Source organism: Dendropsophus ebraccatus, chromosome 1 (genome assembly GCF_027789765.1).
Source record: "Dendropsophus ebraccatus isolate aDenEbr1 chromosome 1, aDenEbr1.pat, whole genome shotgun sequence".
NCBI classification, from domain to species: Eukaryota; Metazoa; Chordata; class Amphibia; order Anura; family Hylidae; genus Dendropsophus; species Dendropsophus ebraccatus.
In genome coordinates, this window is record NC_091454.1 from 105,993,322 (window position 1) to 106,018,385 (window position 25,064).

The 25,064-nt window shown below is 42.0% G+C and overlaps 1 protein-coding gene across 2 annotated transcripts in view; it reads left to right on the forward strand.

The window, feature by feature from the left end:
* The window catches only part of CFTR (CF transmembrane conductance regulator), a 140,335-nt gene that overhangs the window by 15,156 nt on the left and 100,115 nt on the right, over positions 1-25,064 (forward strand). For both annotated transcript variants that reach the window (XM_069976449.1, XM_069976459.1), the window contains exons 2-5: positions 5,270-5,380; positions 9,558-9,669; positions 11,048-11,263; positions 11,369-11,458. In XM_069976449.1, coding sequence (XP_069832550.1) covers positions 5,270-5,380; positions 9,558-9,669; positions 11,048-11,263; positions 11,369-11,458 — 529 coding nt within the window. The remainder of the gene's footprint in view (positions 1-5,269; positions 5,381-9,557; positions 9,670-11,047; positions 11,264-11,368; positions 11,459-25,064) is intronic.

A 25,064-nucleotide genomic window follows, 5' to 3' on the forward strand; every position in this document is an offset into this window, starting at 1 on the left:
CGCTACTGTCTGTCACCATAGGCATCTGTTGTAGAAAAATGTAGCCATGTAGATGTAGCCATTGCCAGACACATCCAACAGAGCAACATTATGGTAACACAGCACATCAGCATGCAGGTGAGACAAATGTATGTGAGGGGTGATGTTTACATCAGGCCATCAAGACAGAAAATGTACAGCATACATCAATGCTTACCTTTAGGAGCAAGGAGTCAGGCAATAGACAATAGTTCCTACTCCTTTATGTACCTTTCCACAATACAATAGTGTAGCCATGAAAACAGAGTAGTGCTCCACTGTGTGTTATACAGTGCTATATCTGTGCTTTTTTTTAACTCATGCCTCTGCTTAAAATAGCAGTGCAGACTGTACTATTCTACACGGCAAATACATTTAAACCACAAGGTATACCACTCGAACTGAGCCAAATATTACACTTAATACAATGTGTACAATGTCACAAACATTTGGTATCAATTTGTATACTTCTCTGCACTCTGTCTCTGCACTCATAAACCTGTCTTACAATAAACATTGTTGGGTTTTAGATCTTTGTCATGCATACTGTATAGAAAAAATCAGCTTGTGTTGATGAAAGGTACTTGCTTGCACAACTGACATAGCTCATATGAAATGGTATGAAAGTAATTGTGTGAAGGTCATTGTGCTGCAGTAACCTGATGCTTAAATTAAAGAAATCAAGTAATCAATCCGTCGAACATAAGAGTATTATGATCTATGCACTTCTACAATTTCTTGTGTTCGTAAAGTAAGTAAATAAACTCCCTGTTGTACCTTAAAGGGGTTATCCAGCGCAACAAAAATATGGCCACTTTCTTTCAGAGTCAGCACCACTCTTTTCTCCAGTTTGAGTAGGGTTTTCTAATTCAGTTCCATTGATGTCAATGAAGCTTAATTGCAAACCACAACTGAACTGGAGACAAGAGTTCTGCTGTCTCTGGAAGAAAGTAGTCATGTTTTTGTAGTGATGGATAACCACTTTAAAGGGAACCAATCATCCCAATTGGGTACTGTATAAATCTCCTGTGCAGGTCGCGTCACGTATTGGCCGCTGCTGCAGCTGCAGCTTTATACCAGAGATGACTACCTGCCACGTGCTGGGCTTATCCAGCTCTACAAAAACATGGCCACTTTCTTCCAGAGACAGCCCCACTCTTGTCTCCAGCTTTGGCGAGGTTTTGCTGCTCAGTTCAATTGAAGTGAATGGAGCTTAACTGCAACCCGCACCTGAACTGGAGACAAGAGTCGTGTTGTCTCTAAAAGAAAGTGGCCATGTTTTTGTAGCACTAGATAACCTTAAAACTTCACTTTACGTGCTGTGAGCTGCACAGGAGCTTTATACTGAGCTCCAGAGAACCAAATCAGCTTAATTGCGCTGAGTTCCCTGACATATAGAAAGTTCATCTGTACAGTTTTCTCCCATCACAAAACAATGTACTTTAGTAACTTTAAACAGCAGATTGCTGGTTGGTCAGTAAGCACCCTATAACAGGGAGTGATAATCTGCCAATTTCTTTAGGTTTTGACCGACGGCTGATGATTGTGTAAAATAAAAGTTCATACATAAATGACCACGCTCCCTGGTGCTTCTGCTTGCTCCTTGGTATCATCCTGTCTTCTGCCTGCAGCCACCGGTGGAACTGAAGTGATGGGCTGCTCAGCTAGTCACGGACCGCAGCCAGTGGTTGGCTGTGCCACCTGTCATTTCAGAGGCTGGCTCTGCAGAACTTACAGCTGCTGCGAAACCAGGCAGAAGACAGGAAGATACTGGGGAGCTGGCAGAAGCACCAAGGATCAGGTATGTGGTCAGGTATGTATGAACTAAGCAAGGGTTGCACGGACATCGCTAGCAATGTCCGTGCACCCCTTGCTTTACAATGGGTGAGCTGTGTAATAGACTCAGTAAACGAGCAACGAACTAGCAGATTACATTACTGATTAAAGCAGATAACCGTTTATTGCAATTAAACTTATGAAGGGTTTCACAGGAGGGACATGACTTCCTGCAGCCAGAAATATTAAAGGGGTATTTCCAACATCAAAAGTTATCCCCAGTCCAGATAATAGACAATAGCATGCTGATTGGTGGGCATACGACCACTGGGACCCCCACCAATCCCAACAGAGGAAAACAGTGTCCTGAAAAAATGTTGCACTCCACTTATTCTCTATTGGGCTTTATTCCAAGCATTGAGCTCAGCAGTTGGGCCCCACCAACCAGCTTTATCCTGAGGATAGAGGATAACTTTTGATGTTGAAAATAAACCTTTAAATACAATTTATCCCAGAAATTGGAATACATTATAGCTAAAACCTTTGTCAGATTTGTGCTAAAACAGTACTCAGTGTTTCAATTTGAATACACAAACTTTTATAGGATTTAGGATGTGATGAAAGGAAATTGGTAGTATGTATAATAAATACAAATGCTTAAAGGGAAACTATTAGTAGGTTAGACAAATGTAACCTGCTGATAGCTCCCTATTGTGCACGGCATGCTGAGGATGAGGGTAAGTCTTGTACCTTCCTCCTCAGTGCTGTTTTTATGCAACTTGAAGTTTAATCCAGCATCTAGAAAGGCAGTTTGGAGTACTGGGAGTGGGGCTAACGTCCCCTATAGCACTGATGCGCCACCAGAAGACCCACCCCTTCTAATGATTAAAGGTGGAATGGGCTGGACTGGGGCAGGCCGCATCAGTGCTCTGGGGACTGTAGCCCCTCCTCCAGTGCTCTAAATGGCCTAAACGGGGTAACGTGCTGAGGATGAAGGTAAGAGACATACCTTCATCCTCAGTGCCCCTTGCACAATAGGGAGCTATCAGCAGGTTAGATTCACTTTTAATATTGCTTGGGAAAAAAGGGTATGATAAGGCCAGTAAATGACTGTTTTTCTTTCCAACAGGTAATATACTTTTCCTCACTGATCAATGGTGGGGCACATTCTGTAATCCCTGCTTTGGGTTTCAAGAGAGATTGTCTCAGCCCACCACCATACAGTAGCTTTAGTTACAACTATACAGCCACTGTGTTGAAATAATATTGGTCAGTATGTAATGTTTTTTACTCAGTATCAGAATGGTGAAAGTTGCTATGTGGTGGTAAAGTGTGGTCATGGTATGATGGTATTTTAATATACCTTTTTAATAATATTGGCTTTAATATACTGTCCAGTTATAGTATGGTGATATTTCTTGCTTCCTGCATAGTGTTGTTATTTAGTAGATGTATGACTGTTTAGGGATGTTACTTTTAAAAATTATGTGATTTGTGTAAACATATGTGATAATAATCAGTTATTTAAAGTATTATATTTCTGTAATCTGGCCCCTTCTATGTAAAAATCCATGTTCAAGCAGTGCCCCCCCCCCACCCGATTTATAAAGTGATGTTTCTAATGTGCTGTCCATACACAGTTAGCCAAGTAAAACAATAGAAGGAATTGTAAAACATTTTCAAGATTGAAATCCAATATTGAGTATGGTAAAATGTGTTGGTTTTTCACAGTCAGTTATGTGTAAAATTTGGTGCCAGAGAGTGAATTTAACCAAACAGTTAAAGGGGTTATCCAGCGCTACAAAAACATGGCCACTTTTCCCCCTACTGTTGTCTCCAGTTCAGGTGCAATTTGCAATTAAGCTCCATTTACTTCAATGGAACTGAGTTTCAAAACCCCACCCAATCTGGAGACAACAGTAGGGGGAAAGTGGCCATGTTTTTGTAGCGCTGGATAACCCCTTTAAGGTTTTATAGGGATGACATTTTAGTAGAATAAAGCACTCTATGTAGATATGCACTAAACACATGAAGAACAAATGGATGCAAACAGAATATCAGGTAATGATTATACAGTTAGGGGATGGATATGTTTTACATTAAGGAATGTATACTTCAAAGGCAAAAAAAGTGGTCAGGGCTCCTTTAAGGGCATTTCACAAAGTCCATTTATTATCCAGGAGCGTTGGTAGAAACGATAATCAGCCTGAGTAAAAGTAACAGCTATCATTTTTTTTGGGAAGGCCTAAAAATGTATTGTTATTGGACACACATCTTCCTGTGTAAATAGGAGATGTGTGGCCGATAACAAAGGGAAACTGACAGTTTCCATGGATGCAAGAATGATACAAGGATCATTTGTGCAGCCTGGCCGTTCGGTTTGTCTTGCTGTGCAAAGGCACTATAAACAAGCACTGATCTCGCTGACTGGTCCAAAGACAGCTGCAGAAGTGGTGGAGGCTGTTATGCAAAAAACATATCAGGAAAAACTTAAGGATTTGAATCTGTATAGTCTGTAGGAAAGAAGAGAAAGGGGGGACATGATTGAAACCTTTAAGTATGTTAAAGGACTAAATAAGGTTCAGGAGGGAAGTGTTTTCAGAAAAAAACTGAACTCAAGAAGAAGAGGACACAGTGAGAGGTTAGTTGGGGGGAAAGATAAGAAGGAATGTGAGAAAATATTACTTTACTGAAAGAGTAGTAGATACCTGGAACAAACTTCCAGCAGATGTGGTTGGTAAATCTACGATAACAGAATGTAAACCTGCCTGGGAGAAGCATATATCTATCCTAAGATAATAAGAAAGGCAATACCAAAAAGGGCAAACTAGATGGACCCAGTGGTGTTTTTCTGCTGACAATCTTCTATGTTTCTGTGTTTCTATCTCATTTGACTATGGTACTTACTAGGCCAGCACTGGCCTAGTAAGTACCATAGTCTGTTTTTATTTCTTATGTTTCTATTAGATATGGGCCCCTCTCTGGAAGTTTCCCATTTACTTTGGTAAAGTCAGCTTAGCAGCCTGTTTTAGCACTAGTCCTATTTACTGTTCTCTTGACCTTTTGGCCCACTGTGTGGTCTCATGGCCACTGTACGCCTGGATGCCAGCTGTACCCTGGTTTGAGGGGTGATATGCATTAAGCCCATGGGGCTCTCAGGTGAGCGGCTTTATCACTTATCTTGTCCACAGATCCTCCAAAGGTTTTACCCGAGGTGTCTGTGCCATGTTTTCTTCGGTTTATTATATTCTATCCTATCTCATTTGAGGATTTCAGTTGGGCATGGTTGCTCTTTGAAGATTTCAGACCAGACAGACTAAACTAGTAGAAAAGCTATAAAAGACTAATTAGGTTTTTTTTTCAGTCATAATATCCATGATTGTATAGCTGTATTTACTAACATTATCAACAGAACCAATGACTGTCTGTAAATATTATTTTGCCTTTAAAATATGTAAAATTTGTTCCATTTCAGTTGGACCAAGCCTATTCTGAAGAAAGGATACAGGCAACGATTAGAATTGTCGGACATTTATCAAATTCCTGCTGGGGACTCGGCAGACAATCTGTCTGAGCGGCTTGAAAGGTACTAAGATGAGCAAAGTTTTGGTGTTTAAATCATATCCTAAAATCAAGCCAGCATGTTGTCCTTGTTGTAATAACCTGATAATGATGTACACGTGTGTAGAGATCACCGGCACCACTCTCTATCGGCGGCTTATTTATGGAGTATTACCTAGCACTCTGGACTATGTCTCAGTCTTCCATGGGGTGCTCCTCATACAATAGTATACGAACAGTCCAAGCAAAAAGAGAAAGATGAGGGCACTCACCCATATGTGGCACAACGACTTCTTTATTACATGTGCAGTTAAAAGTCCATAAAGACATCAACTCATGCGGGCAGACGCCATACACCTTCACAGCGTTAACATGATGGCCATTTCGCGCGCATGCGCGCTTCTACGGACTTGGACTGATAATGATGTACTAGAGCTGAAGAATGAACAGTTGGATATTCATAAATACCATCTGTAACGAAAGATAAGGCAGTATTCCTACTGTAATGTTACTAGGAGAAACTATCAAAGGCAAGAACCCATTCTACAATGGTATTTTGTGTCCTCAGTCATTATGGGATAATGCAATCAGTGTCAATTAAAATACTGTCCATAAGAGAGGAATAAATGCACAGAATAGCAGCATATGTTGGCAAAGAAACTCTCACTGTATTATGGCATTAAGGAGTAATTCAGACACATTTTTCTGTGATGTGTTCTCCTCTCCATTATAAAATGTATACTCACCCCCTTATGTAATTAAAGCCATCCTAGTTGAGCACATTTTCAAGTTGCAATCCCTTCAAAAACAAGATGGCATTACACCAGTGTATGTGGGTTGCAGTCAATTGGAAATCCCAAGAGGAAAGTCGTGTTGTGCTCAAGCCGCATACACACAGAAAAGTAGCAAGTAGAAAAACAGTGGCACTCACTCAGGTGATTACATGATTGAATAACTTATTATCCATTCATCACCAAATATATAAAACCTAAATTTTGTGACTTTTTATAATAAAATCCAGTCAAAGTCCAGCCAAGGTCCTGTCTCTTGCATAGCTAATAAGTCATAATCCATCTGACAGCCAGCAGCAAGATTAACAAGGTGTAATTTGTTTAGTTGTGGCTCTGTGCTCCTGCAGTAGTGCACTGTGCAGCCTCCTGAATAGTGTTGAGCGGACTTGCAAAACTGTTTGGGTACGGCAATGTTCTCTCGCCCCAAATGTTTGACATTTAACTTCTGGTGGCTGGAGAACTTAGATGCCTCCCTAGGGCTGCCATGATAACATGGATACAGCCTTTGGCTGTATCCATGGTTTCAAGGACTCCTTTTTTCAGGGTGTCTGCTGCATCCTTCTCCAGTCAATCAGTGGTGAATACCTATCTTCAGATTTTGGTATTTATGGATACAAACACACCAAGACCGTAATGCGCGCTACCCATATTCTGATCCAATGAAGGTCACGTGCATTACGGCATGTCTCGGCATGTTCGTATCCATGTTCGTAGCCATGGATACACTAGCCCATTCACACTACGGATTTGGCGCAGAGATTCCACTGGGAACCTCCATCCTAAATCCCGCCTGCTATGTCTTTGAATGGGAGGGCTCGCGTTAGCCCTCTCATTCAAAGACATAGCAGGCGGGATTTGGCATGGAGTCAAGGGGTGGAAGTTCCCGTCAAAATCTCTGCGCTGAATCCGTAGTGGGACCTTAGTGTGGAAATTAGTTTACAATAAAGTAAGACTAAACTATGTACAGTTAAAGGAGAAGTCCGGCAACATTTTTTATTAAAGTACTGTATTGCCACCCAAAAGTTATACAAATCACCAATATACACTTATTACGGGAAATGCTTATAAAGTGCTTTCTTCCCTGCACTTACTGCTGCATCAAGGCTTCACTTCCTGGATAAAATGGTGATGTCACGACCCGACTCCCAGAGCTGTGTGGGCTGTGGCTGCTGGAGAGGATGATGGCAGGGGGACTCTGAGGGACACAGGGCACTGGAGGGACACTGAGCATCCTTCTGCCATCATCCTCTCCAGCAGCCACAGCCCGCACAGCTCTGGTAGTCGGGTCGTGACATCACCATGTTATCCAGGAAGTGAAGCATTGATGCAGTAGGAAGTGCAGGGAAAAAAGCACTTTATGTGCATTTCTCGAAATAAATGTATATTAGTAATTTATATAACTTTGAAGGGGGCAATATAATACTTGTAATACCCCGTGGTGGGGTGAAGGCCGACCGACCCCCCGCTAGAGCCCCGAATACTTACCCCTTCTCTCCAAGTCCCGTTACTGGAGCCGGTCCCGGGACGGAGATATCCCAGTCTGAAGCCCGGCACGCGCGCTGCTGAGATGAGTCTGATGCCCACAGAGAATGATGGCTCCATTCATTCTCTATGGGCGTCAGACTTATCTCAGCAGCTTGCGCACCGGGCTTCAGACGGGCTTCTCCGTCCCGGGACCGGCTCCAAGAACGGGACTTGGCGAGATGGGGTAAGTATCCAGGGCTCTAGCGGGGGGTCGGGCGGCCTTCCCCCGGCACAGGGGGTGACAGGTTCTCTTTAAATAAAATTTTTCCTCGAATTCTTAAATATTGTTTGTGTTTATAGCTGTGATTATTGCTCTAAATAGCATTGGTCCTTTGTCCCATTGTCCCTGATAATGGCACAGTGTATGTAATTAAAACATTCAAGGCTCATTTCTATAGAATTGGCTACTTTTTGGCCATTCATATAGGTGAATAAATGAATACTGCAACTGGCTGTTATGTTGGTTTGTTCTTCTTTGAGAATATTGTGGCTGTCCTTAATAGTATTACTATTGTGGGCAGTCTAAAAGGAGCAATGGCTGGCTCTGAACACATTTAGCAAATAGCTAGCACATACACATGCTGCTGCTCTTTTCATAAAAGGATTTTTAGTCCCTGTCCCACCTGTTTTTGGCAAAAAAAAACTCGTTTTTTTTTTTTCTTTTTACTTATGTTTTGTCCTTATCTGGGTTCTAAGCAGTTTTTAAATGTACAAGGAGGCATAATAAATAACAAATTTGATAAACCTCACATACATACATATATATATATATATATATATATATATGACATTTATATGACATATCTCTCGTTTTTACGAATACTTTATTTTCATTGGGCCTATCTGCGCTGCTTGCGCCAGAGGTGCTGGGAGGGGGAAGAACAGGGGATGCGGCTGCATTTAGAGGGGGAATGGCCTCTGCACATGCCACATTTAACATTTTTCCACTGGGCCTCGGCGCTGCAGGGACATTTTTAAGCCCACCGCATAAAACATCGTACTTAATAAATGTCCCCCTTAGTCTTTTTACTTGAAAGGTGATACATCGACTGTATGATGATGACTCTGGTATGATAGTGTACACACATTTTTGTACCTGTAACACATACACCTGTATTTTTGGTGTTTTCCTTTTCCTATACATTTTGGGGGAGATTTATCAAACTGGTATAAAGTAAAACTGTCTCAGTTGCCCCTATCAACCAATCAGATTCCACTTTTCACAGACTCTTTGGGAAATGAAAGGTGGAATCTGATTGGTTGCTAGGGGCAACTAAGACAATTCTACTTTACATCAGTTTGATAAATCTCCCTTTTATCTTATGTATGTGCAAACAATTCCTAGGAATACTGCTGCCTGTATCATGCTAGTTTATAATATAGCAATATAAAGCTAAATATAAAAACTCACAAGAATGTAAGAAAAGTTTTGATTTGTCTTATTTCTACGCCGATAGATAAGATGTTATTCTGTCAACAAGTCATCTTTGTCTGAATTGTAACCAGTTAGAATAGTCTGCCTTTGTTTTCATCTTGCTGAGTACTGGATGAACTCCAAAAACTTTATTTGCCTATTATTTTGCATTGGTCTTAAGATCCCTGGCAGTTTTTTAGACATAGAATGTGACCTTTACATGTATTAACTCCCGCCATGAGATATATAGTTAGGTACCTAAATCTGTCAAGTGCATGAATGAGCTGCCCCTGTACTTATGTGGTCATGGCCATGAAGAATGGATTGCTTTGGTATTCTAAAGCTTTGTTTTTATTGCCATCTTTACTTGACCTTACTTTGTTTCCCTGGAAATACCTGGAAACAAGGAGGAATGTTACAAGTGTAAATGAAGCGTTTGATGGATAGCTATCTTGTTTTGTGTTTTCTTTCAGAGAATGGGACAGGGAATTGGCAACATCAAAGACAAATCCCAAATTAATCAATGCACTGAAACGTTGTTTTTTCTGGAAATTTCTTTTCTATGGTATCCTATTGTATCTTGGGGTAAGAGGTGATTTTTATTATGACTATACTATTTTCAGTTATTGCACTGCATAGTAACAACTTGTTGCCATATTTTTGTTACCTCTCTTTAAAAGTACTTATATTGGGCAACAGTTGTCCGTTATTCAAAGCTTTTTTTTTTTTTTTTATTAAACATTTTAACATTTGTAGTTATTTTTAACACTATACAGCCTATTTTTTAAAACTCAAGTTGCAATTATCCTTTGCAGGACAAGGTGTACGTCGGGATGATTTCCTTATGTATATCTTTGACGGATGCACTGTATTACAGGCCAAACAGGTCCTAAGGATTTAGATGTTTTTCTTGCATTTGGAGTATTTTTGAGCTATTTCTTAACAGGTTTTTTTTTTGCTCATTGCTGCTTTAACAACCCTTTTGGAGGGGCAACAGCAGAACCAGTGTATTTTAGGCCATACGCAGATACAAAAAACACTGCAATTTTGTGGAACACAAGTGACCCTAAACAAACGACTGCTGCTTCTTACATTGTTCAGCAATCATGGAATTGCTCATAGGAGTCCCCAAGGGGAAGTACAAATTAGTGTAGAAAAAGTTTTTTTCATTAAAGTGGTACTCCGGCAAAAAATAAAATAAATGCTACCTATTTCTGAGTACAGCGATGAAAGAACTGGGTTGATAAGCATATAGAAGATATTTAAGACAGGCATTTACCTGCTAAGTTCTAGGATACTGTGCCCTATAAAATATCATTTAAAAACAGGAGTAGAACCTTAAGCATGCTCAAATCTGCTACAGGAAGGAATCATGCATCTCAATTATGTGTATCAATGCCCAAGTCAGGTGTTGGCCACCATAAAGCTCATCTTTCCATAAATAAAAGTCATTAAATAAAACTGGGAAAGAGCACAAGAAGGAAAAGATGACAGCCACAGACTAGCCAGAAACAAGAAGATTGTCTAGAAATTGACAAACAACCGTCAAAACACTTGTTGGCCATCCTGATCCTGGCAGTTAATAACTGCCCCACCTTCTTGCCATGTTCCTGTACATTTTCTTAGGAAACAATGTCTTACAGCTTATAGCTTAAGGGTACAAACACACACACCGTATACGCAGCCTATTTACTGCTGCGATACGCAGCAAATATGCAGCAAATACGCAACAAATACGCAGCAAATACGCAGCAGATTAGATTTAAATAACTGAACACAGCATCAAATTTGCACCACCAAATCTGCTGCAGATCTGCTGCGTATTTGCTGCGTATCTGCTGCGTATACGGTGTGTGTGTTTGTACCCTAAGAACTACTTCACATGTGATTTTATGAATGTGATCTAATGTGGTTTATTGATATTGCTAATCATGCCCTTGAAATCTACTTTATTCTGTCTCAGGAAGTCACCAAAGCTGTTCAGCCACTTCTTCTTGGGAGAATCATAGCATCTTATGATGAAAGCAATACACTGGAACGATCCATAGCTTACTACTTAGCAGTTGGCTTGTCTCTTCTCTTTGCTGTGAGAATGCTGCTTCTGCATCCTGCCATATTCGGTCTACATCGTATAGGAATGCAAATGAGGATAGCAATGTTCAGTTTAATTTATAAAAAAGTAAGTATCCAGTACTCTATTCTATAGCATATAAGTACATTAGTATATGCTTTATCTTTTTTTTTTAGACAAAAAAATATTTATTGTGTATTTTTCTTAATCCAGACATTAAAACTATCAAGCAAAGTTTTAGATAAAATAAGCACTGGACAGCTTGTAAGTCTTCTCTCAAACAACCTGAACAAGTTTGATGAGGTAAGCCATTGAGTTCTGTCATTTGCAGTTCTTATAATATATAATCTCATAAAGTATGTGTATGTATATATATATATATATATATATATATATATATATATATATATATATATATATATATTAGATCTACTTACTGATACATGTAATTATTACAAATGTAAGTATCCTGATAAGAAAAAAAATACTGTGATATATTACAAAGTTAATTGCATTTGCTTTAACTATAGATTTTTGGAAATATGTTGAATGTGTAGTGGAAATTGCCAGCAGTATGCTTGGTTTCTCAGACTTAAGTATGACTGGTTTGTGAGGGCTTGAGCAGTAATGCGGCTGACTTTTTTTCTGCAAATGGCTAATGATTTTTCAGCAGGGCAGAATGGCCCATCAGCTGACAAATGAGCATTAGCCCTATTATACTGGATAAATATCAGCTTCTTCAGTCCTTACTTTTAGATTCTCAGACCACAACATAGAGCAGCCTATCACTGGTTACTTTAAATACATTCAAGACCCTTAAGGCCCCCATATACTTTTATTAATTGATTTTTGAGCATTGTCAGTTACTTCTCCCACCTGCTGCCAGTCCTCGCCATACAAAGAAACGTTCGGAACAGCCGAGTGTTCCTTTGTTCTCTTTGGGGAGGGGTAAGCCGCAGTGTGAGTGCTTTTGCTGGGACGCATGTCTTTTTACACAAAGGGGTCAGACGTGATTTTCCATAATTTGTCGGTGGTGGTTCTAGACTGCCCCATACATGCTAGATTAATGTAGATTGATGGCCAAATCCACTGCAAGTGGTAGGTTTGGCTGATCAAGCTGTTTGTAGTTAGGCCTTCTACACTGACCTTAACACTGTACCTTAGCAGATGCCAAATGTTATGTTTTATTTTTTCCTCCAAGATAAAGTCAGATAAAACACTAATTTAGCAGTAGATGTGATATAAGGCAACTTTGCAGTTTACATTCTTGGAGTTTTTTTGGAAAACACGTCACTTCCTGTGTTTAGACTCTTTTTTTTTTCTTCTAAGAGTCTAAATACAGGAAGTCCAGTATTTCCCAGGTCATCTGCGCTCACAGAGAGGGCAGCCATTTGATTGTGGGACACATTGAGCTGTAACACTCTGTACTAGCCAGGACTTTGTGTGTTTAGTCTCTTTTTTTCAACCAACACAAGACTAAAAGCTTCAGGAAACTGGACCTGGGTTTCAGATAAGTATAGCTTTGCTCTAAAGCATGATAACAAAAATAAAATAAAATATGAAAAATGAATGTAAATTGCAAACCTGCTTTATATCACATCTACTGTTGATTTAGATTTTAAAGGGAACCTGTCACCGCAGACACGGGCACAGAGCCTGCTCGACCCCCCGATGCAGCCCCCGGATACTTACCCTTTCCGGCGAGTCCTGCTCCTGGAGCTGGTCCCGGGACGAAGATATCAGTGCCCGAAGCCGTGCGCGCGCTGCAGAGATGAGTCCGATGTCTGTAGAGAATGACGTCTCCAGTCATTCTCTATGGGCATCGGACTCATCTCAGGTAATTTGCATACAGCGCGCGCAGGACTTTGGGCGCTGATATCTTCGTCCCGAGACCAGCTCCAGGAGCAGGACTCGCCGGAAAGGGTAAGTATCCGGGGGCTGCACCGGGGGGTCGGGCGGGCTCTGTGCCCGCATCCCCGGTGACAGGTTCTTTTAAAGGTTATAATGACAGTGACACTGTAATATATTTGTGTATAAAGTATTTATGTCTTTTAATGTATTTATGGGTGTTCAGAACCCTACTGATAACTTCAATGAGCACTCGACTAAACACTTCTCTCTGGTTTTGAAAACCTAGACCCTGATTAATAAAAACTTTCAAGATGTCTCTATGACGTGTTTGAAAAAAACACACATAATTTGCACTCTTGAGATTACTAAATAAAATAGCTTTATTGACTCAGGCTAACATTTAAAAGCAAATAAAACCATAAAAAACAGTCATGTAGTGTATAGCCGTAAAGAAAGAGCCACAACTACAGTATATAATAGGTGAAACGTCAAAGGACATAAACGTGTAAACCTACATAACATAAAGTAATATGTTTTTATTTGTATTGTGGCATATTAAAATATAAGTTATCCACTGTGCTCTTAGATTTTCTTACTGTGTTGTGGTGAAGGGAATGGAGTATTCCATCCTCTGATTTCTAGAAATGATTTTGCTTCAAGGACAAGACCTCTGGGATCTATAATGTCATAGTGAATACAGAGCGACTTAACTTCATATTCTGCTATGTCCTATTTGACATAGTTACATAGTTACATAGTTAATACGGTTGAAAAAAGACACATGTCCATCAAGTTCAACCAAGGAGGGGATGGATACAGGGAAGGGGTGATAGGTTCTATACATATGCATTTATATTATTTTGGTCTAAGAACTTGTCTAGCCCTGTTTTGAAGCCCTCTACTGTTGTTGCTGTGACCAGATCCTGTGGTAGACTTTTCCACAGATTCACAGTTCTCATGGTAAAGAAGGCTTGTCGCCTCCGGAGATTGAACCTTTTTTTCTCCAGGCGGAGGCAGTGCCCTCTTGTCCTTTGAGGGGGTTTTACCTGGAACATCTTTTCCCCATATCTCTTGTAGGGGCCATTTATATATTTAAATAAGTTAATCATATCTCCCCTTAAACGTCTCTTCTCCAGACTAAACAAATGTAATTCTTTTAATCTCTCCTCATAACTAAGATGCTCCATTCCCCTTATTAGTTTAGTTGCCCGTCTTTGTACCCTCTCCAGCTCTAGAACATCCTTTTTATGAATCGGGTTCCAAAACTGGACGGCATACTCCAGATGGGACCGCACCAAAGCTTTATAAAGTGGTAATATTATATCCCTGTCCCGTGAGTCCATGCCTGTTTTAATGCATGACAATATCCTGCTGGCCTTAGAAGCAGCTGACTGACATTGTGTGCTGTTCTGTAGTCTATTATCTACAAGTACACCCAGATCCTTCTCCATCAGCGACTCTCCCAGAGTAACTCCCCCCAGGACATATGATGCATGTGGGTTATTAGTACCCAGGTGCATAACTTTACATTTATCCACATTGAACCTCATTTGCCAAGTGGACGCCCAAACACTCAGTGTGTCTAAGTCATCCTGTAACATCTGCACATCCTCCATAGACTGTACTGTACTACAAAGCTTGGTGTCATCTGCAAAGATAGAAACATTGCTGTTAATTCCATTCTCAATATCATTAATAAACAAGTTAAACAGAAGAGGGCCCAGTACTGACCCTTGGGGTACACCACTTATTACCGGGGACCATTCGGAGTAGGAATCATTGACCACCACTCTCTGGGTACGATTATTAAGCCAGTTTTCAATCAAGTTACACATTAAATTTTCCAAACCGATAGACTTTAACTTACCCATCAGACGTCCATGAGGAACTGTGTCAAACGCTTTTGCAAAATCCAGGTACACGATATCCACAGCCACGCCGCCATCCTGGCTTCTACTTACCTCTTCATAGAAACATATTAGGTTGGTTTGACAGCTTCTGTCCTTAGTAAAACCATGCTGGTTATCACTTATAATACTATTAGCCACTACATATTCCTGGATGTAGTCCCTTATAAGCCCCTCAAATAGTTTCCCCACAATGGACGTTAAGCTTACGGGTCTATAGTTACCTGGGGAAGTTCGAGAGCCCTTTTTGAAGATCGGCATTACATTTGCCTTACGCCAGTCCCTCGGCACAATACCAGTAAGCAAAGAATCACAGAATATTTCATACAAGGGTAGAAACATTACAGAACTGAGTTCCCTAAGAACTCTGGGGTGCAATCCATCAGGCCCTGGAGCTTTGGTTACATTGAGTTTGTTTAATTTATCTTGGACCATATCTATAGTAAACCAGTTCAGTACATTACATGTGTTAGCAGCACTGGCCCCACCCACCTCAGTACTGGCCCCACCCACCACAGCTCCATCCTCTTTTGTATATACAGAACTGAAGAACCCATTAAGTAACTCAGCTTTCTCCTGATCCCCAGTTATTAATTCCCCTTCACCATTATTTAGGGGTCCTACATGCTCTGACCTTGGTTTTTTTGCATTAATATATTTGAAGAATTTTTGGGGGTTTCTTTTGTTTTCTATAGCTACCTGCCTTTCATTGTGAATTTTTGCTGCTTTTATTACATTTTTACAGGTTTTGTTGACTTCTTTGTAATGTTTAAATGCTACAGCTGACCCCTCTGATTTATATTTTTTGAATGCCCCTTTTTTCTCATTTCTAGCCCTTCTAACCTCGGTTGTAAGCCATGTGGGATTGGATTTTAACCGTTTATATTTGTTACCCATAGGAATATATTTGGCAGTACAGTTATTTAATGTGGATTTGAAGATTTCCCATTTATTAGCTGTATCAGTATGTGATAGCAGCTGCTCCCAGTCTATGCCCTGAAGTTCTGCCCTTAACCCAGGAAAATTGGCCCTTTTAAAATTAAGAGTTTTTGCCCTCCCAACATGTTTTTCTTTTCTACACTTTAAGCTAAAAGTCACTATATTGTGGTCACTATTACCCAGGTGTTCATGGACAGTGACATCCCCAACCAGCTCAGCGTTGTTAGAAATAACCAGATCCAACAAGGCATCACTTCTAGTTGGCTCCTCCACAAACTGGCCCAGAAAATTATCCTGCAGTAGGTTAGGAAATTCCCTCCCCTTTGTGGTTTTAGCTGAACTGTGACCCCAATCTATATCTGGATAGTTGAGGTCCCCCATTATCACTACTGTTCCCTCCTGGGCAGCCCGCTCTATTTGTCTATTCAACTGACCATCTATCTCCTCAGTAATGTTGGGGGGTCTATAGATTACACCAAGAATAATTTTTTCACTCTTTACCTCCTTCTGTAGTTCTTCCCATAATGCTTCCACATCATCACAGTCATCTCCCACTATTGCATCTTTTACACTCACTTTAATATCATTTCTGACATACAGACATACTCCTCCTCCCCTTCTGCCCACCCGGTCCCTTCTGAACAACGTAAATCCCTGAATATTGACAGCCCAGTCATGTGAGGAGTCCAGCCATGTCTCAGTCACACCAACCACATCAATGGACTCCTCCAGAACCAAGGCCTTTAGCTCCCCCATCTTGCTGGCTAGACTTCTGGCATTAGTAACCATACACTTTATATTACCATCGAGTTTAACCGCTTCATTATAAGAAATGGGATTTATTACTATGCTGTGGCTACAATCATCCTCACTGTTCATCCGCAACATATGGATCTCCCTATGCACTGCTCTTATCCTCCCCCCACAGGACCCTTCTCCTCCCTCCTCATTGTTCTGTGCCCTCTCTAACCTATCTGCCACTACATTACATACTACATTGTCCTCCCTCCACATCCCTAGTGTAAAAACCCCTCCACCCCTTCTAGGATTCTCTCCCCCAGCACAGCGGACCCCCTTCCATTAAGGTGCAAATTATCTGCGGAAAACAGATTGTACCCCAATGAAAAGTCAGCCCAGTGCTCTAAAAACCCAAACCCTTCTCCTCTACACCATGACTTGAGCCATGCATTTAACTCCCTAAGCTCCCGCTGTCTTTCCTGCGATGCGCATGGCACAGGCAGTATTCCAGAGAATACCACCTTGGAGGTCCTTCCCTTCAACTTAGCACCTAGTTCTCTAAAATTATTTTTCATAGACCTCCACCTACCTTGTATCCTGTCATTGGTTCCCACATGGACCACGACAGCTGGGTCATCCCCAGCCCCCCTAAGTAATTTATCCACCCTTTCCACCACATGCCGAACCCTGGCACCAGGGAGACAGCAAACCATTCGGTTGAGGCGGTCTTGGCGACAAATTATTCTATCCGTCTTCCTGATTATAGAATCCCCTACAACCACTAGCTGTCTAGGCCTACCTACAATACCATCCCGCCCACTACTAGTTGGACTGTTCCCCCGGCTGTTAGGGAGAACAGGTTCCACTAGAGCTGCCATTTCTGACACGGATGCCCTTGCATCATCACCTAACTTGGCAATTTTGCTTGGGCATATAGTAGGAGAAGTGGCCTTCCTTTTCTTCGATCCCTTTCTGGTCCCTCTAACTACATTAACCCAGCTACTTACTTGGGCCTCCTGATCTATATCACCACCCTCCATCTCTAACCCACTAACTTCCTGCTCAGTGAGCCGAAGTTCCCTCTCAAGGTGGCCAAGTTCCCTCAGTGTTGCAATATGCTTCTCCAGATCTCTAACTCGAGCTTCTAGATGGGCAACATGCTCACATCTGTCACAGCGGTACTCACCCTGGAACACCTGCTCCAGTTGTGCGTACATGCGGCAGACTGCGCACTGAATGAATCCTTCCATCTTGCTAGCCATCATCCTCAGTGCAACAAAAACAGTGAAAAAGAAAGAGATTCAGCACTTACCAGAACTTGAAACTCCTTCTTTTAACTCCTTTTTTCAACTCCACTTATTTTCAACCACTTGTCAGCAAGCACAGTGAGCATCTAAAGGCTATGTTCACACAACGTCAAAAAAAGAGAAAAGGCGCCCGCTTTTGCTATTTAAAATGTCAGTTTTTGCCAAGATTTAATTGACTTCAATGCAATGCATTGAAGTCAATGGGATGACGGACGTCCAACGCACACAAAATGACGGACGTAATTTTAAAAGGAGCTGAAAAAACGTTGTATGAACATAGCCAAACATGACAGGCACCTGAGTCCCCCATTAGAATGGAGCAGATTGCACATTGCTGCTCTATTTATTCTCTGTGGGAGCCAAGGAGATTGCCAAACTTTGTACCAAGCCATCTCTGTCAGAACCCAAAGGAAACAAAGCATTTTATGCTCTGTTCTGAAGTTTCCCAGGATTGGATCCATCTTTTCCTGGCACTCGGTAAGGAGCGGTACAGAGTGAAACAGACTTCAAAGCCTGAAGCCTGATGAGCAGATAGGAATGAAGCGCTTTGCTTCATTTCTACTGTAAATTCGCTCATCTCTAGCCTTAACCTAACGTTTTATGTTTAATCACTGAGGGTTTAGGGTACAAACACACTGGGCGTATCCGCAGCGGATTTCTCACTGTGAATTTGCAGCGACATCCGTTACGGATCCCTGCCCTGTACATTAATGGGCAGACAAACTCGCAGTAAGATGGACATCGGGCCCCATTAACCTCCGGCCAGCCAGAGTGTATACTTCACCTGCTCCCCGCCCGGCTTGCTTTGGAGCTCCCGGCGTCTTCACGTCCCCCTCAGCGCACTGATTGGCCGAGCGGGATGTGCCAGGAACCCCCGAATCAAGCCGGAGCGCGGAGAAGATGATGTATATGCTCCGGCCTGGGGGTTAACGGGGCGGGCTGCTGACATACTGGCAGTGCGAGCTTGTCTGCCCATAGAGTGTACAGGCTTAAGATCCGTAGCGGACCTCATTTCTCATCTGCAGTGAGAAATCCGCTGCGGATGCACCCAGTGTGTTTATACCCTTAAACTACATATGGCAGTAAAGTACTTTTTAGGTCAATTTAGATTGATTCAGATTTTAATGATTTTGTTTTTAGCCAAGATAACTTACAACCAACAAAGTAAAAGTAATATGGCACCATGTGAAGCATCAGTGCATATGGTTCTGTAGTGTAGAGCTTTGCATCTCCCTATCTCTCTGTGTACAAGTGCATTTGGCTGAAGTATCCTGCATTTAGTATAGGAAACTTGTTTATCTCTTATGGCAGCTGCAAGAGAAGGGTCCCATAATGAGTATCCTTCTTAGATAAAACGTGCACATTATAAAGTAAAGACTTGGAAACAGTTATTACTATATAGCATTTATGTAGCAACAGCAGGTGCACATGATTTCTATTGTTGTTCTTTATAACCTTGAGGTTTGTATCTCTTTTTTTTCCTATTTCGTCTGCTTTGTTTTGGGAAAATTATGGATAAAGATGACAATAAATATGAAGCACAGCTGCTGGAGGAAAAATATTTCCACTTTCCTTCCCAGTTAGCAGTTTTAAATGGAAACAGTGGAGGACTGCAGTGACAATTGTCCTATGTACCACTTCGGGAAACAGTTTTTTTATAAAAAAATGTTTAGTAATGTAATAATGCAAATTAGCTTTCCTCAAGGAGGAGGGAGACTGTTTCTAGTGCCGGCTATATGTAGCTTAAAAAAAAAAAAAAAGCTTTACAAAGGCTTATTTTTTAAAAAATTTTTTATTCAGTTTGTATTTTTAGGCTATGTTCACACAACATGAGAGACCGGCTGTTCTGTGACCCCGGTCGGGTCACGGAACGGCCAGTCTCTGCACGGATCATCCCAGCCGATGCTGCAATACCGGCCGGATGATCTTTTGGCCGCAGGGTTCTGATGCGGGCGCGCGCTTATTTTAGGGTCCTTAGCTGAATGATCCCATCTTCACTTCCAAGACGGACTCGTCTCGGTGGTGACAGCCCGCTGAGCCATTCACTGATCTGAACAGGTCAGCACCAGTCAGCACCAGTGAGCCGGCTGTCACTGCAGAGACAAGTCTGTCTCGAAAGTAGAGGAGAGATCCTTTAGCCAAGGACTCAAAGATGTGATAGGAGGACATAAGGGGAGCGCAGATAGTTAAGAATAGACTGTTTGTTAAGTTCTTCGTCAGGGCATCAACATATTATATATATTTTTATATACTAGAGTTATTTTTTTAAGCATTTGTTTTTGTATCAATGGATGGAACCCAATGGAACATATCTGGAAAATGTTATCCTGGGTATCTGTGAGAATGAATAAAAAAATTTAATTGCCATATACTGGGGAACCCAATAGTTAACTTGTCAACAAAAACAAAGAATGGCTCTTACAAAGCTTCGGCATTCAGTTGTTCTAAAAAGTATATATATATATTTTTTAAAATTATTTGCTTGTATAGTAGAGCATAGGTTATTATCAGACAATAATTTAGCGGTTCTTATGTATGCCTTGTGCCCACCTGTTTTCCAGCCATATTTATTTTCTAATGCTGCCTACATTTCCCATGAATCTCATCATTGCTGCTCATTAACTAATTAGGCTGCAGGTGCTGGAGTTGAGCCAGATGAACTACTGAGACATATGTGCATTTTTTTTTTATTTAGAACGCATGTTTTTACAGAAATCCTGCCTCTGAACTGTGTTCTTTAGACTTTGCTCACACATTACTTTTTTCTACTGGTTTTGGATGGGATTTTCCTATATTGCTCTAAAAATTTAAAAGAATACACACTTGCTGTAAAATATTTTGTGAAAATTATGGCAAAAACAGAAAAACCACAGCAAAGAACGGGAACACATCCTCAGAGGTGGCATATATTGTATTATATATGTGTTTATCCTATAGAGATAACAGCAGCAGCGTACAGAGCTGTGTGGTGATTACATGACCTAGTTACAGTAATAAAAAAAAATACAGTAGTAAAATATATTAAAAATGAAGTAAAGTACAGTACACATGAATACGGATTTCAGAACCTATTCACATGTTACAGAAAAAAATAAAATTAGTGTTCATTTCAGAGCATGCTGCAGATTTACAGGTCCACGTCTTATTGTGTGGAATTGCTGAATAAAATCCACAAAAAATGTAATGCATATTATACCCAGGATATATTCTGATAATCGCCATTGAGATTTGTAATTTGGACAATGACCATAAAACATTAAATCTTCAAATATAGTAAACCTGTTAGCTGAATGCCTATGGGATGAATATAAAATATATAAATGACACAAGCCTGGCAAATAGTATTGTTTTATACCATATACCAGTGCTTCTCAATTCCAGTCCTCAGGCCTCACCAACAGGCCATGTTTTGAGCATTTCCTATACAAAGGACACCTGTGATCATACCTGATGAGTATAATTATATCACCTGTGTAATACGAAGGAAATCCTCAAAACATGACCTGTTGGTGAGGCCTGGAATTGAGAAGCATTGCCATATACCAGGGGTGGGGAACCTTTTCCATGTCGAGGGCCGGTCGGGCATTAATAAAATCATTCGAGGGCCGCATACCGTGCGCGGCAGTTAGTAGCGGGGGTTTGCAGCACCCAGGACAAGGCATAGTATTGTTCCCCTAGTGCCCCTGCTATTGTAGTTAACCCCCAGTGATGCCCCTTGTAGTCTAGTTAACCCCCAAGTCATGTCCCTGGTAGCCTAGTTAACCCCCATCAGGCATGTCCCTGGTAGCCTAGTTATTCCCCCCCCATCAGTCATGTCTCTGGTAGCCTAGTTGTCCCCCCCATCAGTTATGTCCCTGGTAGCCTAGTTGTCCCCCCCCCATCAGTCATGTCCCTGGTAGCCTAGTTATTCCCCCCCATCAGTCATGTCCCTGGTAGCCTAGTTATTCCCCCCCCATCAGTCATGTCTCTGGTAGCCTAGTTGTCTCCCCCATCAGTCATGTCCCTGGTGGCCTAGTTATCCCCCCATCAGTCATGTCCTTGGTAGCCTAGTTGTCCCCCCCCATCAGTCATGTCCCTGGTAGCCTAGTTGTCCCCCCCCATCAGTCATGTCTCTGGTAGCCTAGTTGTCCCCCCCATCAGTCATGTCCCTGGTAGCCTAGTTGTCCCCCCCATCAGTCATGTCCCTGGTGGCCTAGTTGTCCCCCCCCCCATCAGTTATGTCCCTGGTAGCCTAGTTATTCCCCCCCCATCAGTCATGTCTCTGGTAGCCTAGTTATTCCCCCCCATCAGGCATGTCCCTGGTAGCCTAGTTATTCCCCCCCCATCAGTCATGTCTCTGGTAGCCTAGTTATTCCCCCCCATCAGGCATGTCCCTGGTAGCCTAGTTATTCCCCCCCCCCATCAGTCATGTCTCTGGTAGCCTAGTTATTCCCCCCCCCCATCAGGCATGTCCCTGGTAGCCTAGTTGTCCCCCCCATCAGTCATGTCCCTGGTAGCCTAGTTGTCCCCCCCCATCAGTCATGTCCCTGGTAGCCTAGTTGTCCCCCCCCCATCAGTCATGTCCCTGGTAGCCTAGTTGTCCCCCCCATCAGTCATGTCCCTGGTAGCCTAGTTGTCCCCCCCCATCAGTCATGTCCCTGGTAGCCTAGTTGTCCCCCCCATCAGTCATGTCCCTGGTAGCCTAGTTGTCCCCCCCCCATCAGTCATGTCCCTGGTAGCCTAGTTGTCCCCCCCATCAGTCATGTCCCTGGTAGCCTAGTTGTCCCCCCCCCCCATCAATCATGTCCCTGGGATCCTAGTTAACCCCCAAATAAAAAAATAAACATCCCACTCACCTTACCTCCGCTCCCACGCAGTTCGGGTCCTCTTCTCTCCCAGGTCCTCTGTGCCGGTCTTCTCCTGCAGGCGGCGCGCGATGAAATGACGTCATCGCGCGCGGCCCGCAAGAGACTAAAGACACGCGCCGCTCTGCTGGGGAAGGAGCCGGCACAGACAGCATCCTCCGGTGTCCGCCAGCTGTCACAGACAGCGGAGGATGCTGTGTATGCCGGCTTCTTCCCCAGCAGAGCGGCGCGCATCACAGGGGAGCTGCGGGCCGCGGGCCGCATCGGGAGGTCTAAGGGGCCGGATGCGGACCGCGGGCCGGAGGTTCCCCACCCCTGCCATATACTATACAGATGTAGATATACATCTGCAAACTGAAAGCTGGATTGTAAATTATCCAGTCAGGTGGAAGTAAGTGTAACAAACACAGTTGAGGATTGAAGTTTATCTGCAGTTTCCTCTTTCACGAGAAAATCTTTAAATCAGTTCACAACATCTTACATCATGGATGAGCTGTTAAGGATATACAATTTGTGATAAAAATGTCAGCAATATAACATAACCTGTAATGTTCCAGGATATTAGGAAGGTTCCGCATTATGCTGTACCATGGATTATGTCTTTTATGGTTCACAACTGTCTAAGTGACTAAAATGCTATTGATGTTTCATCAGGGCAGTGCATTCATTACAATAGCTCTCTGTGATTTATAAAGTTCTTTTAGTCACTTTGTTGTGGAAATAATTGTGGGAATAGTTTGTTTTGCAATCTACATTGTTATATGATGCATAGGCCACTTGGGAGGCATTAACCATTCAACCAGCAGGATGTTGTATCTGCCCTCAGTTCTTACTTCACACTTTAAGACATTATTTAAAGCCAATGGCCCAGATTTACTAATGTGCCAGATTTTTGGCAGAAAACGTGGCACACAGGACTTTTCTCCACACTTACTATACATTTAGCAAATCCCCATAGAAAACTTCTCCTGCTCTGAACAGTTTCTGTCAAATACAGAGGTGGCAGCAGAGAGAACTGTATCAGACTGGGAAGAATACACCCCCTCCTGCAGGACATACAACAGCTGATAAGTAAGCTGTATCTAACTTCTCCAGCCACCAGGAGTCAAATGTTAAGTGTTTGGGTTCGGTTGTCATTACTACCCTTTGACACCATAGGCAATTACACCATAGGCCGTCAAATATGCGGTCATTACTTCTTAGTTATATATCTGCTGTAAGGCCCACATCCTCAGTTAAATGAACTACATATTTAGAGGAAGATACTTATTACTAGATTTAGTTGGGAAAATTGAGTTAAAAAAGCAAGTAATAGGGGAGTGCAGACTGTTAAAAAACCAAGAAAGGAAGGAGAAGAAAATAATAATAAACATTACATTTATATAACTTTAATTCACTTGCTGCCAGTGAGTTCTTTTCTACTGTTGGGAACATTTCCCAATTTTGGCAGTTAGCCCTATTGTTATTTGTTACACCTCTGCCCTTTAACATACATATTTAGCCAAGCCCAACATGCGACTTTGAATAAAACATACGGAGTGATAAATGTCAACAGAGCAATGCTAAGCTTAAAGTTGTTTTTTCTCCCTGGCCAGTCTTAGGACCCTATTACATGGAGTGATAAAGACCAGCTGATCGTTGTCTTAGGGCTGTATTAGACGGCCCAACAATAAATGTAAGCAAGTGCCGATCTACTACTACTACTAATATTTATTTGTATAGGGCCAACAGATTCCGCAGCGCTTTTTTTTTTAATACATAAGTGCAATACAGGTTATATTTATATGAAATTATACAGCAAGAGCGTGCAGACTAGGAGGACTGGGGGTGATACAAGAGGCAACAAGTGCTATATTTGCCAGTGTTCCAGTCCTTGTACATAAAGTCTCAAAGTGCCTATAGGTGATTGGGCGAGCCAGTCACACGCCATTTTTTGAGTTTAGGTAGCAAGTACAATGTAGATGGCACCGAAGAGGTTATAGAGAGGATGGAGAAGGGAGAGCAGAGAGGGAGACTAGATTAGGGAACATTAAGCGCACCTAAAGAGATAAGTCTTCACGGCATGCTTGAAACTGGGGGTGTTGGAGATTAGTCTGAGCTCTTTGGGTAGGGCATTCCAGAGAACTGGTGCAGCATGAGAGAAGTTTTGGAGGCGGGAGTGGGATGTTCTGATTATGGAAAATGTTAGCATAAGATCATTAGCGGAACGCAGAGCACGGGAAGGATGGGTGGTGGAGATGAGGGAAGAGATGTATGGAGGGGCATAGTTGGGAAGAGCCTTATGGGTGAGGGTGAGGAGTTTGAACTGTATTCTGGATTTAAT